Source organism: Numenius arquata, chromosome 18, assembly GCF_964106895.1.
Source record: "Numenius arquata chromosome 18, bNumArq3.hap1.1, whole genome shotgun sequence".
In the NCBI taxonomy this organism is placed as follows: Eukaryota; Metazoa; Chordata; class Aves; order Charadriiformes; family Scolopacidae; genus Numenius; species Numenius arquata.
Window position 1 is genome coordinate 2,062,541 of NC_133593.1, and position 15,995 is coordinate 2,078,535.

Sequence of the window (15,995 nt, forward strand, 5' to 3'; positions counted from 1 at the left end):
AAAAAAGGACCTTACCCCTTAGCTCATCTTTAGCACTTGACTTCCTTATCAAAGCTGTTTGTACATCTTTTCAAAACAGGACTCCCTTTTATTTCCAGAAGACGAACTACGTGTTTGCACTTGACGTTTTTAATATTGTATTAATTACCACGGGTATAATTTTCAAGATTGTATCTAGCTATCAGAGGATAATACAGTCGCACTTAAATTTGTCAGCTGTGCAATAGCTTGCCCTAATTTTAGATTATCAGCTCTGGAGACCCGCTCAAAGAGTAAGACTGACAGACTTTTTAATGGAGAAAATCTGAGTTCCCCTGGGATCCATACTTTTTTCTGATTCAGTAAGAAATCCCAGTGGCATTTGCTGAAAGGATCCCAGGATGGAAAACGACATCTCTCTAAGAATTAGTGCTTCGCATTCTGATGCAAGTCCTCCAAATACACTCTCCCTCCACAGACGTACTTGCTACCTCTTCAGGTTTTGCAGCAACAGGAGAGCAAAATGCCCACTTTGAATGCTCCAGTCCAGGACTGTGTGCCAAATTGGAATGAAGGAGCATGAATCTATATAAATAGATAAATTATCCACCCAAACCATGTCATTTAAAACTGAGATGCTGACACAGCCTTAGCTACAGCACTGCTAAGCAGGGGCTGCATCATTTTTCAATTAAATATTCTTGTTTCTTCTTCCAGAGAAACCTCTGGAGAAATGTCTCATTTGAGGGCAGACATAGACAGAAAGTGACTCTGTCTGTCGGCTCCCAATTAAAGGTTTGGGAAGATGGATTGGAGGCACAGCCATCACCTAATAGAGATCAGATATCAAGTGATTTACGCAGCCAGATAGATACATATCCAAGTGGGAGAAAAAATAATACTAACAGCCCAGGAGACATTGCTTTTCCTACTCTGTCACCACTTACCAGTCATCTGCTCCTCAGCTTCCCAGGTCCTGCTCCTTCCTGCCTTCTCCTACTTTACCATGGTCCATCTAGTCATGCTTGAACCCACTCGTCTTTCAGCCACCTCCATCTATCACACACCTTTCATCACACTGATCCGCCATTTTTTATTCAAAGGCACTGCTCTACCTTTCTGGATTCCAGGTCTTATTTATTCTAGAAGAAATATGTACCTGTCTCACATTATTTCTACCTCTCTTGTTTCTCAGGCACACTGAAGGATCAGTGTGGGTTTGCCCTCAGAGATCCTAAATGAAGAAAAATTGTTTCCATTTTCTGAACAGCAAGTACAGAATTGATCTGCAGCAATACACCATACATTCTGTATGCTTTAGGATATCAAAATCTGCCAGAGATGGTCCTAAAGTAAAGTAGATCACCTCAGGGAAACACTTCAGGGAAAGACGCTCCTGGTGGGAAGAGAACAGCTCCACAATCCTCGGAATACATTGACCTAGGCCCGACCAAGAGCAATCCACAATTTGCTCCTATAACAGCTCCATAGATGGAAGCGAATATCCTCATCATGAGATAAGACGTTTGGGTCAAGGATCTTAAAAACTTCTAATCCTACTGAGTACCCTCAGCTCCGGTGGCTATTAATGAAAACCGAGGATGCTGAGCACTGTTTATGAAACAATCAACCTCTCGCACAAGAGGTTTGGCACCCTCACTTCTCCCAGTGCGTTCTGCTCGCAGGAATTTCTGGTCCTAAAAATATTATTTTATTTAAAGTAGGAATTCAAAATCTTCTGGGTCCTATTGAAAGAGATCTAAAAGATCCTGCCTGTCTGAAGAAAAGAACTTTCTACTTGTCAGTTAAACAAAGGAATAACGCACAGCCTCCTTTATAGTGTGTACTTTACCTGTCATCCAACAGCCCATTATCATGTCACGGCAGAGTGCACTTTTCTACAGGTCACTTTGTTTAAAATGACATGGATAATGCACATGTCAGCGAGCTGACAGTCCCGACCGTCCTTCAGAGATAAAAACCGCAAGACGAGCGCCTGTTCTTATCTGGGGTACATGCCTTGGTCTATCATCTAAGTCAGGCAGAACATGATTTCTCCAGAGAGCACTTTTTTCATTTCCTGATTTTAAGAAAATCAAATAAGCACCATTTGTCTTCATCTGAATATGCTTGACCTGCTCAAATGATGATGTCTCGCATTTTATAACAGGCTACATATGCTGAATTCAAATTAACAGCAGAACAAGGCCTTTAGATCTTTGCCTAGGCTGCCGGCGCAGGCTGAATAAATACACCAGGGTTAGCTGTCATCTGCCAGAATTGGGCCTGAGCGATAAAACTCAAAGCTGGGTCTGGTTCTGGGATTTGAAAAGCACTAAATTATTAGGGATATTTGGATCTGCACTTAATCTCATTTCATTAGAGGGAAGACAAAATATAGATCACAGAGATGAAACACACATCTGGATTTTAAATCCTTCCCACACCAGCACTGGGATATCGTGTATGAGGTACAATCTTGAGTCTCTCATCCATTGTGTTGCAGAAACTACCCTGAAGCAGCACAGCACCACCACCCCAAAAAGCTGCCTCTCTGCCTTTTTATACAGGCACGGTCTAAGAGAAAAATACCGTAAAACTGGCAGAGGTTTAGCTCCGTCAATGCAGCAGTGGCAGGAAATTACACTTCTAGTTCTGGGTGCCATAAACATAGGAGCTGAAATTCAGTTTATCATCTTCCACTGCATAAGGAACATCCTGAAAATGAATAATCACTTCCCAGGATGGAATGTAATGGTAATGCATTAAAAATTCATATCTAAAAGTGCAGGTTAATATTCTGTGCAAAAACCCAACAAAACCTCCCCTTTCTGTTGTCACACTGATTAACTCCAGTGATTAGTTCCCTTATGAAAGGGAAATCACTGCAGTGCAAAGTAAACAGTGGTTCTTTAACATAGTTAGCAAATTATTAAGAAACATGAGGAAAAAAAAACCCTCTACTTGGGAAATTACTGAAAAAGCTGAAGGGCAAAGCTTTGGTGGTTTGAAAATTTCCTCTGCTTCCTGCTACAAAATCCTGTAGAAAACAGATTAAATCAATGAAAGGCTATTTCTGTATTCATTGTTTCCTTGTGGATTTTACAGTGAATTTATTCTTTTCTGTTGTAAAAGCTGCACACCAGCATGGTCATCTCTCCTCTTCTTGGCTTGACTTGGAGCTAGTTAACAGAACCACTCGTGAAACTCTAAACAATTCAATGTTATCATATGAATGATGTTTTCTGACATTATTTTACCCTCCCCCAACTCCCACCCCTCAATTTATCCACTGAAAGAGGAGGCAAAAGTGATTACATTATCAAAACATCCCTTAAGGCTCAACATACAAATGAAACTCACGAAATCCAACCTGGAAAGAAAGAAATTAGACCAGTTTTTCTGCAATTATTATTTCATTTTTGCCAGAGAAGAAAGGTAGATGTTAGTCTGTTCACAACATAAAATAACACGTAAAAACATGGATCAGTGCAAATAGCAGTTCTCCACTACTATTAGCTTTCTAAATAATAAAAAGCGCTAGAGATCAGTGCCTCATTTTATGAGTCTTCCCTTTTTCCACTCGGAAACCCACAGTCACTGAGATAATTATCAGAAAGTTTTGTCACTTGACTTAATATACAGTTTCCAAATCTTATTTCTAAAAATATATATATCAACCATAACATTTCAATATGACTTTGAAGACCCTTGCTTGCAGAGGAGCAAAACAGGTGATAACAGTGGTTAAAAACCTGTTAAACAGTGCAAACGTGAGGGTTACATATATATTTGGTTCCTGTTAGAACTTCCCAGGGGAAAATGTAGCCATAGAAAGGGCCGGCATTGAGACTGGTGTTCATAAAACAACCCACACAAACTGTGGCATCAAGGTGTTTGGAGATGAATTTTGTAGCCTCCGAAATATCCATTAGGATTCTCTTTCCTTGGAGGTCTAATCCAAAATTAAATTACAGGAAGCAAAGTCTTTTCTTTGTACAGAGATGCTTTAGATCAATCCAAAAAGAAACTTTGAATAAATAACAGAGTAATAGGAATAAGTGAATCCAACAAATTAGTTTTGCTCCCATACTGATTCCCTTTCTTACCTTTTCTTCTTGATCACTGTCGCTGTCACACTGAAACACAAAAAGGAAAAAAGAGCAGGTAAGACAAACTTGCTACAGCAAAAAAATGAAGTATTTCTATGAAAAATATGGTTGAAACACTCATAAACCCTGTGGCATCGAATCCGGTACCTTTAGGAAAAAGCTCAGTTACTGTGCGGGAAGGAATTTCCCCTCACGCTGCTGTTGAAGACAATGCATTTGTATGTCTGACTTACGGAAAAAATTGCACTGAAAAGAACAAAAGCCATTTGCGATGCCCTCTGTTACTGAATTCACATGGACGGGAGCTGATGGTGCATGAGCACGTTTAGGATCCAAAACTGGATCAGGGAAGAAGAAAACCAATATTAGAGGGCTGTTTTGTTTTCTTTTGAGGGACAGTATTTCTCATACCGCCGGCCAACACACGGCTTCACAGGCTTTTGGGACAGCAGGCTATGGAATGGCTTTGGTTTGCCTGCCCCAGAAGAGAAGCATCTGCGAGGTGACCATTTTACTCCAGGACTACTTGGGGTCACTCTATGGCTTTGCTTACAGGTGCCGAACTGAAGAATTCGGAGATCACAGCAGAAGCAAGAGCATCCCAGATTAATTGACCCATTGAGTTTCTCTATAATTGAGGAGTAGCCCAGGTTCCACAGCAAACACAATACTATAAAAAGCTGAACAGTAGCTCCAGTGGGTCTTGCTATTTATCAAGTGCCATTGCTCAATTTTTTAATAACTCTTACTATTGTAGAAATAGGACTAGATGAATCAAGCTTCAGTAAAGATAAGCATCAGAAACCCAAAACACATTTGCTAGAAGTACAAAACTGTGCTGGAAATAGGACTTTAAGGGAAATAGGACTGACTGGCACCCGGCTGCTGCTGCCTTAGACCCAGTTTCATTCTCCCCAGCTAATTCAGGTAACGATGGAATGGTCCCACTTGGCTTTCTCCACAGTGGAAGAATGAGGAAAACACCTCCTTCTGGGTTGTGGGGGGGGGGGGTTAACTCCATTTTTATATTCTAGAGGACTGAACTGTCTCTGTCTCTCAGGGACAAACTCACACCTCTGAGATCCAATGGCAGATGTTTTGAAGGGAAGTGTAAGATCCCCACACCATCAGGGACTGGCCGCCCGTGTCACGTCACTGCAGCAGCCACTTCAGCTACAAACTATTTCTAGGTATCTTCCAAATAACTTAAAATGAAGCAAAAATCAGATAAAACTACAATCTGTTTCAGAAAATTCCAAACAGAAATGAAATTTATTTAATAACAGAAATGATTTATATAGCGCTAGTTGCACCTAAATACTCTGGCAACAAACAAATGAGATGGAACATGAAGATATGAGACAGTTACAGCTTGAAATCTGAAAGCCTCAAACAACGATCAAGTTAATGAAGAGAGTGTAGTTAAACTGATAAAAGGAAAACTGCACGTCTAGAACAATATGGTATGTATATAAAGCCCTTATTGCCTTGCCCTGTAAATATTATGTATTTTTGACTTCAGCACGACCACATGTATGAGATTTTGGTATGAGGCGCAAATGTTTGCAAAAATGTGTTTGCGAAGCAAGGCCCTACATTTATAAAAGAGCAAACACGCACGTGGCTTTTCATCCATGAAAATCACAGCATGTGACAAAGAATTCGCATTTGCTATCTCTATTTTACAGTTGTTGGAAAAATTCAGCTTTTGGGCTACAGCACTTTCTTCTACTTCTTGGTTACAGCGGTTCCGGGGTCCCTGCATTAATCTATATGTTGGGATGCATTTTAATGTATGACACAACGTCTGTGTTTTGAAACAGGAAGCCCAGAACCAACTGCTCCATTTGCTTGTGACCCCTGCCCGCCCCCCAGACAAACTCCAACACAAGTCCCGATTGCAATACTTGAATCCCAAAGGGAAAAAGAAAGGGGGTAAAAAGTGGATATAGAAGGAAACAAGAACGATTCCCTTTTCGCAGCAGGGTTCAGGAGGTTTTAACGCAGCTGGGGCACATGGGCACGTGTCTGGTGACCCCGCTGTGGTCACCCCGCTCTGCAGCCTCTCCTTCCCCCACCAGTTTTTGCCCACTTTAAGGAATCTCTCCTCCGCTGTGGATTAAGCTTTTCCAGACTCAGAAGCTTGGAAAGAGCTCAGGGTTTTGTGTTTTCTGCAGTGTGGAGGTGCTTGGGGAGAAGAGTGCTTGCCAGCAGTGACATCTGAATTTGCCAGCAAAACAGTTACCCGCATCCGAGCGGATCTGCAGAGAAAGTGCACGGAGCGATGTCGGTGGGAAGTTATTTCCATCAAAGCGTTAAGCCTCCTGCTTTCCGACAGTCCAGTTCTAATTTCAAGGTCTGCTTAATTCCGCATCAAATAATTACTGCTATACCCAGAAGCACCTTGTCTCCAGAGTTAAGCATATGGCGAAGGACTGAGACCTACTGGTGTCCATTATGGAAGCAGCACGGATGCCAAGCCGATTAAAAATGCTCAGGCTCCCTTCGCAACATGCCCAGTGACTGACAGCTTCGCGATTTGGCCAGTCGCTGTGGCTGCCAAAAAAGCCTCTGCTGCACGGAGGCCCACATGGCACTCTGAGAAAACAGTTCCGTTCCTGGTATTAAATTCCCATACTGACCCGGGGACTTTGCTGGGAGCTCAGCAGGAGCGCGCCATCCAATTTACAGCTCCATCCTCCAGAGCCCTCCGTGCCAGCCGCTGGCAGAGACGAATGATGGTCAAACCCCTCCAGCTCATAAATTATGCAAAGGCAATAAATGCACTCAGCAAACAGCTCCTAACGTTTGCCTCGCCTGGCTCCAGCTACGCTGCCCAAAATGCCAGGAGTCCTGCACACACAAGGCATCTATTTCACTCATAAAGAGGTTTTGTTGGTGGGGCGCGAGGGAAGGAGACCCGCGTCCAGCAGCGCTGTCCTGTTCCAACAGCGGAATTTTATGGACAAGCTGTGTGAAAGGGAAAAGGAGGGACGGGAGGGAAGGGTTTTATGCACTGCACTGGGGTTACAGCTACATGCAGTACGTACACGTGTGCGTGTGTGTGAGGGGAGGTACATGGATGTTCCCCACATCCACGCTAAGCTGAGTTTTCCCTGAGGATTAAAGACGTGGAGGTTCATGGAAAGAATCAGATAATTTATGTGCAGGGGTAACTCCACAAAGACTTGCAGAAGGAAGAAGAGCTTTGCTACTCGGGCTGGAGACTCAATTGGAGCAACGGTGTGTTCTCCCCACACCTGAGCCTCCTTCGCTGTACAGGCACCGCGGGCACTGCTCCTGCACACACAAACCCCAGCGGCCCTTGCTCTGATTTACATTTTTGGATGCATTTTCTTCCCAGAGGTGCTAAAGCACAAGGTATTTCCATCTTCTGCAGGCTTACTGCTAACCGCTTCTGGAGAACAGGTTTTGGAAACCAAAGCTGACAACCGTGAAGATGATTATTCAGAATTACTGGTCAATTTGAAGACTTGGGTCTGCTCTGCTCGCTCAATTCCTCAATTCCTCTAGCATTTCTCTACCTCCCAGGGCCATAGAAAAAAGTAACATGATTTAAGTGCTTTGTGGTTCTCAGAGCACCAGGCTGCTTTGCAATTGAAGTGATGCAAATGTTTTGTACTGGCCTTCTGCTTTGGGCTGAGTTTGTGCCTATTACAAAAAGATAATTTGTCAGTGCTCTCCCATGTCTTATTTCAGGAACCCATGGCTCTGCGCACACGCTGCATCGGAATATTCTGTAAATAACTAGGAATCCAAAATACCATTCAGAGATAGCATGACCTGATTTTTGGATAACTGCCACTAGCTTCACTGGAAGCTGCAAGTGATAATGTGACAAATCAGGACAAGGAGGCTGCAGACACATTTTACACCTGAACAAACAGAGGCTTCTTTCTCTGATTCTCAGGCTCAAGGCATTTACCATCTCCAGGCTGAACACAAGTCGTGACTGATTACAGTCACCTGGGGCCAGCCCTGAGAAGTGCCCGGAGCCAAATTTCCAAAAGCTGGCCTACGTTATGGAAAACCCACCCAACCATCGGGCCCTCAGCTCTCATTTCGGCACGGAAACCGAAGGCAGATTAGCAAAACTGCTGAGCACCCATGGCTCCCACCGACGGCCAAGTTTCCAAATGAGCATGGCACAAAATGCTGTGAGATTTTGTTAAACCACAGCCTGACGGGCCCCTCAGAGGAAGGATTCTTTGAAATGGCTATTCTACACTTTGGAAGGCTTGGGCTGGGCAGAAGGGGCTCTCAACAGATTTCCCAAAGGACCTACAGCACCACAAAGCAAATCCAAAGCAAGGGACATAGATAGCTCGCTCATAACTAGCTCCACAGATAAAATTCTTAGAGGACATATGGAAACGTTAAGGTTGCTTCTAATTTCTATGTAATTAGGGGCAGTAACAAGACCAAGACTGACAATGATTTGTTCAAAATGGCCACAGTTACCACTTAAACTGTTCAAACACCTTTAATTACTAAACTGTGCAGGCTACCAGCCACCATGTCACTTGACACACAGGTGCCAAGTGCTGGAGCTTCCTTTTGCAGTGTTTCTGCACCTTCACGCACAAGAAGTGTTAATCAGAATCCACAAACCCACACACTTGCATTGTCATACCTGCGCTGCACTGAAAATTCAAAGACCTGGTCCTAAAATCAACCCGAGGTGAGGAGGGAACATACAAACTCACCAGGTCTTCGTACCAACAAAAAAGATAGCTCTTCTTTCTGCCCCAGCTTAAACCTTCTGAACAACTGCCATCAGTGCGGGCTGTGAAAGCTCAAGATGCATTCCCTGCGATACGGAGTATGCACACGTGTAACTGCAGTGGGAAGTGGAAAAAGAACTTTCCAATTCCCATTTGAGGTTTAATTGCCGCTGCGTTTTGTGTAAGAAAAGGAAAACTGCGGATCGGGCTAAAGATTAGTTGTCCCCTCCCAAATCCCCAGCCCCAGCTGGAGAGAGCGCCAGTTAAAATGCACAGCACGTCTCCCGCAGCGCCCGCAGAGTGAGCCTGATCCCAGCGCCACATTTCAAAAATCAGACACCCTCTGAGGTTACAGCTATAATTTGAGCCCATTTTGATAGCTTGAGAGAGTCTGGTCCAAATCAAGCTGAGTAAAGGTCTGTGCCACCTCACCAGCTCATTCAGGCTGAAGCAACACCACGGATTTCTATGTACCTTGCTGATTGAACACATTCTTGTGCAAAAAGTGGCAATCATTGAATATATCATGTACAATGACATTGAGGAGGGCATTGTTCTCTATTCTGCTCAATGGACTTTGCTGGAACAGCTATTTCATATCTTGGATCCATTTATCATTGCCACCAAAGGAGTCAGTGCTGCTGAAACGCCAGCGCTGAACAAAGTGATTCTGCTCATCTGTCTGCTGAAAAGAAATCGGAAGAAAATGAGGGAAAACCCAGACCTCATCCATGTTCACACTGACATTTACAATATTCTTGTCCATCTATCCACCAATGACAAACCGAGAGCCCTGGAAAGGGCAGAGATGATATTTCAGCTGCACAATTAGACCTTTGCTTCCAAGAAAAAAGGAGAAAAAAACATCTCCTAGATGAAAGGAGACACAGACAGGGAATAAATGGGCAATTTTCTAATTGATGAAATGGAGACAGGCAGAGTCACAAAGAAACTAAGAGCAAGAATTTCACTTTTTTCTTTCCTATCTCCGACTTTGCCTGCAAGTAGCATTGAGCATGGAGCTCCTTGCCAAGGAATCTTATATATAGCATCTCACAAATTGGTTAACATCACAGTCTGCTCAGCAATTCTTCACCATTATCCACAGTGATTCACTGTAAGGAATGACTCTGAAACAGAGATGGTCTGAGAAGTTTAAGGTCTGCTTTCTCAAAAGCTAAAATTACGGATTATTCACAGAAAAGTCCCATTTTACACAAATTACCTTAGTCTGGACAAAAGATTGCAATGTTGACCTCTAATCTGAATTCCATTTTGCCCAAACTACTTCACTTCAGATGAAATGTATCAGTCTTGGACATTTAAAGTTATCTTGGCCCCTTACAGGAAAAATATTCAGAACTTCGAACCACTTCCAGCTATAACTCTAATTCCTCGCATCCAGGACTTTTATGATTGTTTTATACAGTGAAATGACACAGTAAGTGGCTCCTTCTAGCTCTACCATCAACAAAACAATGGTTTGATAAGAAAGAATTGTATTTTGAGTATTAAATGAAAACAGCAGATTACATTACTATCCATGATAAAGACAACCCACCTTATATTTATAAAGGACGTGTGTATATCCTTGGCAACTGGTGGGTAGTTTACATACTCCTGGTAGACCACAGGGAGCTTATTTGTAAAGCCGATGGGGATTTCACTCCACAAAGACAGCTAAGAATGTGTCCTATTAGGAGGCTTGGTTCTGTTGTGTCAATCCCTGTATTCCCAGAGACAGCACTTGAAGGGAAGGCCCGTAGCTGTGTGTGAACAGGAGGGACTGGGAGGTCTCCTGTGCACGGCTGGGGAGGCAGCAGGGCCCGCAGGGCTCAGAGCCTGCCCCAGGGCTGCCGGGGACAGATCTGCAGCCCTCTGTCCTGGCCGTCTGCCCGGGGCTCGGTGTCACCCACGGGAAACATGCCACCGACATCTTCAGGCACCCCCAGGCACAGCCCCAAAGCAGGACGAAGAGAAACCAGCCCTGTCAGAAACACATTTTCCTTTGCTCCCTGGAAACTAAGCTGAGACTGGGAAGTTATTGCAGCTCTTGGAAAAGTGCAACTACTTTTCCCCAGTCATCACTCCCAACAGCTTCCTTACGGTGTCATTGCTCAATGAGCCCACAAGTGCCTAAGGCCCAATCCAGCCATCCCCAAAGAACAGGACAATGTTCCCACCAATGTCAGCAGAAAATTAAATGGGTTTTCCAGATGGAGCGTTAGAAAGCGAACGGTGCCACGAGTTACTCAGCTCAGCACCTTCACAAAGTGCCTGCTGCAAGTCAGGCATCCAAACTCCACCAGACCAACTGGGCACCAAGCGGCTCTTGGCCACATACACAACCCAACCCTCACTTTAGGAAGTCATTCTCTTTTGCAATAGAAGGATGAACTCCCTGCCTCAGATCCTCAACACTTGATATGAAAAAATTACCACATGCCTTTGCCTCTGGGACTCTGGATGTGCATTCGCTGCCTCCTTTACCTGCCTTTCTGGCTGTAGACAATTTGCAGTATGGAATGTTATTTTTAGCATCCTCTCAACTGATGACGACGATTTGCAGTGTGTAATGTCATTTTTAGCATCCTCTCAACTGATGAGTACTTTGTCAGGTTCAAAAAATAAATAATAGTAAATAATAATAGAAATGTGCATTTATACTGGAGAACTAAGTCAATAGCAAAGACTTAAACTAATCAGTGTTTAATGAAGTCAGTGCCTAATAGTGCATTAGCCAGTGTATCTGTATAAGAAAAGATTGCTATTTTTCATAACTCCTGCTCTTAGCTCAAGAGTTCACTTTGGAATTTGAGTCTTTCAGGTACTTACAGGCTAATGAAATCAAAATATCCTGATGGACAAGAAGCAAAGCATGCTACGGGTTAAAATAATACAAGAATCTATTTTTTCCACTGTGTTGTGATCCATAAAAATCACCCTGAGCCTTTCCTCTTTCTTCTCTGCCTGTGAAGCCAATTGCTTTGATTGCAGTGATATGAGCTTGCTGAAATGACTTGCCCTTGCTTGTGAAGCAAATGGAACATGCTAATAGAACTTATCGCATTACCCGATGCAAAAGTGCCATAGCTCATTACTTTAAGATAAAAGGATATCATTGCAGACGGGAAGCAGAATTGACTTTCTGAGGCCCGACTTGATGATGATTTAATCAACTGCTCTCTTTCACTTCTCATCTCTGCGCCTGTCGGTTTCACAGGTGCTGTTAAATGAGACACTCAGAAAGTGAGCGGAGGGAAAGAAATTGCTGTCATTACTTTTCAAGAAAGGAGGTATGCAAATTTTCGACAGAAAGATTGCGTTCATAATGGGCCTGGTAAAATACAAGGATCATGCTTGACAGGTGAGGGCAAGTCATTTGTACGTCCTTAAAGTGAAGCAACCATCCTCATTTAGAAATTGTGCTCGATAAGAGAAGCTACAAATGAAAACCAGGCGATGGCTGAGAAGCAGCAAGCAAACCTTTGAAGGCTTTGCTATTGCGGCTCTGCCGTCAGCAGGTGCCTGGCGTTGCCTTCACACGTCTGTTCCTAACTGCCAGATGGCCAAATTTTGACCTCAGTATCTCACAGAGAACTCCTCTTAAATGTTGGTTGGTTTTTTTTACTGTCAGCTTTACGTTCACAGTCTGGGGTCTGAGAGTTTCTTCCTTTCTTCATCACTGTCAGAAATAGAAATTACAAGACAAAAAAACTAAGTGAGGGTTGAGTTAACTTTGAAAACAGAATCAATAGGTTGGAGGCAACAACTTGTTTTCTCCTGTATGTAACTGAGTATTACAGATCTTGGAAGGTCCAGAGCTTACAGTTCATACGGCCAAGTGAAAAGTAAAAAGAATCAGCCACAAAAAGGGTTGTGGCAGGAAGCAAAGAGGATGAAAAGATGCTTCTCCAGGACCCAAAAGGAACTAGAGAAAAGGGCAAAAAGAGAGTAACTGAATGTTCTAGGGACCTGATGGAAAAGTTCTGATATCCCAAAATTAGAAGTTAAAAAAAGCACAATAATTGAGATGATGAATTATGTACAGGCTAAAAACACTCTATAGATCTTGGATGGCTATTGAGCTGTTTGGATCCTTTCAAATGGGGAAATGAGAACTACAAAGCTTTTATTGGTGTCAATCAGGTTTTCAATCGGAGATTGATAGTCAGCCACAGCAAACAGGCTCCTTGGGGACTCCACCGTATGCAATGGATACAGTAGTTTGTCATAAAAATGTTGACATTTTATCTCAGATAACAGCATAGGACTTAAATAGAATTAATGTCATGAATATTTAGAATTAAACAAGGAACAGCTAGGAAACACCGCTACAAAGGAAGCTTGACACAATGGTAAGGATTTAAATAAGAACAGCCACTGCATTAATTCCACAGACAGGTGCATTTTAAGAATTTAAAGTATTCTTTCTCAAAATACACAGTTCATTTGGCTGAAATGCTCCTGTGGTTGTTTATGAAATGCAACTATCAGATCTCTTATTTAACCTTTTCCCGATGTGTCAGGTTCTGAACCCTCCAGAGCTACCTAACTGGTAGTGACCCAGTAATATTCTTCGGATCTGACTCACCTCTCACCAAAAATACTTCATTGTGGGTTGAAAAGCAACGCGATGGAGGAAAGATGGCTTTGGGGTAGGACTCAGAAGATCCAGCTCTGTCACTGGCTATCAGTGTCACCTCGGGCAAGTCACTTAGTCTCTTCTTCTGTCAACCCCCTACTTTTCATCTGTTTGGGCTATTAAATGGAACGCTCCTTTGGATTTGGTTACTTTTCACTATATGTGTTTGTGAAGTGTGCAGGATAATAGGGCATTTTCTTAGAGAACTGTGGTCTTACTAAATAGAACAAATGAAGAAGAAGAAGAAGAAGAAGAAAGCATTAAGACCTGGATCAGGCCCTAGGTGACACATCATGCCTATTTTCAATATAGATCTCATCTTCCACCCACTAAACGGCATGACCTATAGCAAATGACATCATTTCAACTGAAAATTATTTTTAGTTTAAATTACAGAAACGCACACAAAGAAACAGTGATCCAATATCAACAACATTGTATTGTTCTTTTACAGGCTGCAGCAACTCTGAGCACAAAATGGCTACAGAAACACACATGAAGAGAGATTCAACTGATTTGTAAGATAAAGTAGTTGTAGAAATAATATCTGAAACAGAAAATAAAGAATAAAAAGCCATCTCTTCTCGTCTTTCCCAAACAACAAGAACTCTTTAGCTTTTGAGCTCTGTATCTTTACATTAGGCTAAGCAATTTAAACTGAATTGTATAAATAATAATAATTCCCCAAACAACCCCAAACAATTGATCCTTAGGGATAAGACCTTAACAGCTGAGTCATAAACCTCAGAACATTGGATTTTAATGGATACTAAAAAACTCTTAACTAAGCCCTATAAATATAACCTGAAACAAAATGATTTGTGTTGTGAGCTGTTTGCAAACTCCCATAAACGTTCCTCATTGTCATAATGCCAGAAAAATAACTCAGCCTGTGCTCAGCCCTGCAAACCCGCTTCTATGCTGTGGGCTCCTTCCCTTCTCCACTCTCTGTTTTATAATTCATCACTCGCACAGTTGTTATATATTATTATTATTATTATTTATTGCTGCCTTTATCATTTTTGTACAATTTATAAATTGTCTGTGCTGGACCTGAGGGAAGAGAAGGATTATTCTAAATCTACAGCAAGTAAATATAAATTGTAAAGACAATGGCACACTTTGGCCTGCCTGCCTCAAATTTCCTGTTTTGACATACGCGACGCTGTAATTTGGAATCTGTAATCTCTTATTAGGAAATGAATGTATTAAGAGTTTTTTTCAGAATGCTGCAATTATAATAATTGAATTTAAAACTGGAGTTGCATTTCTCTATTTAGAGGTAAGCATAATTGTATATCCCTGGATTTATCAGCTGGACTCGACTGTTTGTAATTCACGGAGTGGCTGAGAAAAAAGTGAGAATATTCACAGTCAAGGGGGATGCCATCCAACAGATCATCCACCGCTGGGGGTGTTCTAACAGAAGCGGTACCTTGGTGTGTCCAAATGGGTATGGGTACGGGCTACTTCTAATTGACTCTGGAGTCCTCCAGCTCGCTCTCCCTGAGACCTCTTGTATCCAGACCTACATCCCGGTGTGCCTCCTGTTTTGAGAAAAAGCTATTACTCCGACATTGCCTCCTGCAGCACTGTAAAAAAACCACAGTAAAAAACCTGGGACTCACACCTGGGACTCACAGCACTCAACTATACGGTTATACTTACAGCAGAAACATGAGGGCTTCAGATATGACCCAAACCTCTGGTTTAGGAGCCATTTTCCTGGGAAAAGCAGCCCCCCACTTTACCACCACTTCTAACAGGGGTATAAGGAAGATGGTTTGTTTGTTTTTTTCACTGCTGCATTAACCTACCACCAGAGAGGTGATAAAAACTCCCGTATCATAAGTGATCTCAGAGACTCCATGACTGTTATCAGCAGTGGCAAATTACCTGGCACAGCTAAGGTAAGGTATTGCTGGGAATAGCTGGCTTTTAGCACAGTGTTCAGAAAAATTATCCTTGTCTGGGTGAGTCTTGGAAAATGCAAGAGTTTCAGCAGCAACAACTGTGTTTAAGCGGGGCTGTAGCTAAGAGAGCGCTGAGCGTCACTGCAACTGTCTGTACGCTCCTTTATCAGCTGCAATGGCACTGAGACTTCACACTGGTAGTAATTATCTCCTCCAAAGGGGAACTCCATGGAAGGGCCAGGAGACATCCTGAGTGTAAAACACAGGACTTCCCATAAAACCTGTTGTCAAGAAAGAAGGGAGATACCGAAATAGAAGGGGGTGCATCTTGCAAACCAAGTCTCTCTGGGAGTACAGGCAGCCATGGGAGGCCTAGAAGGAGCAGAAGCTTCATCTCTCTCATCTCTGTGGTCACCGTCATCGCACGGGCACAAATCCACAGCGGGTTTCTGTCCACTTGATCCCAGAGAAACCACCTGCACTTATACAATGTGCATAAAGGGACTTTAAACTGCTGGGCCTGTGATATACAGTGTTGAGACACATTAGGTAGAACATGGAAATTCATTGCTTCCTCCAGAGATGCCATCTATGAACACAG

The 15,995-nt window shown here is 42.8% G+C and overlaps 1 protein-coding gene across 2 annotated transcripts in view; it reads right to left on the reverse strand.

The window, feature by feature from the left end:
• The window catches only part of AUTS2 (activator of transcription and developmental regulator AUTS2), an 801,330-nt gene that overhangs the window by 241,613 nt on the left and 543,722 nt on the right, over positions 1 to 15,995 (reverse strand). For both annotated transcript variants that reach the window (XM_074160428.1, XM_074160426.1), the window contains exon 5: positions 4,089 to 4,118. In XM_074160428.1, coding sequence (XP_074016529.1) covers positions 4,089 to 4,118 — 30 coding nt within the window. The remainder of the gene's footprint in view (positions 1 to 4,088; positions 4,119 to 15,995) is intronic.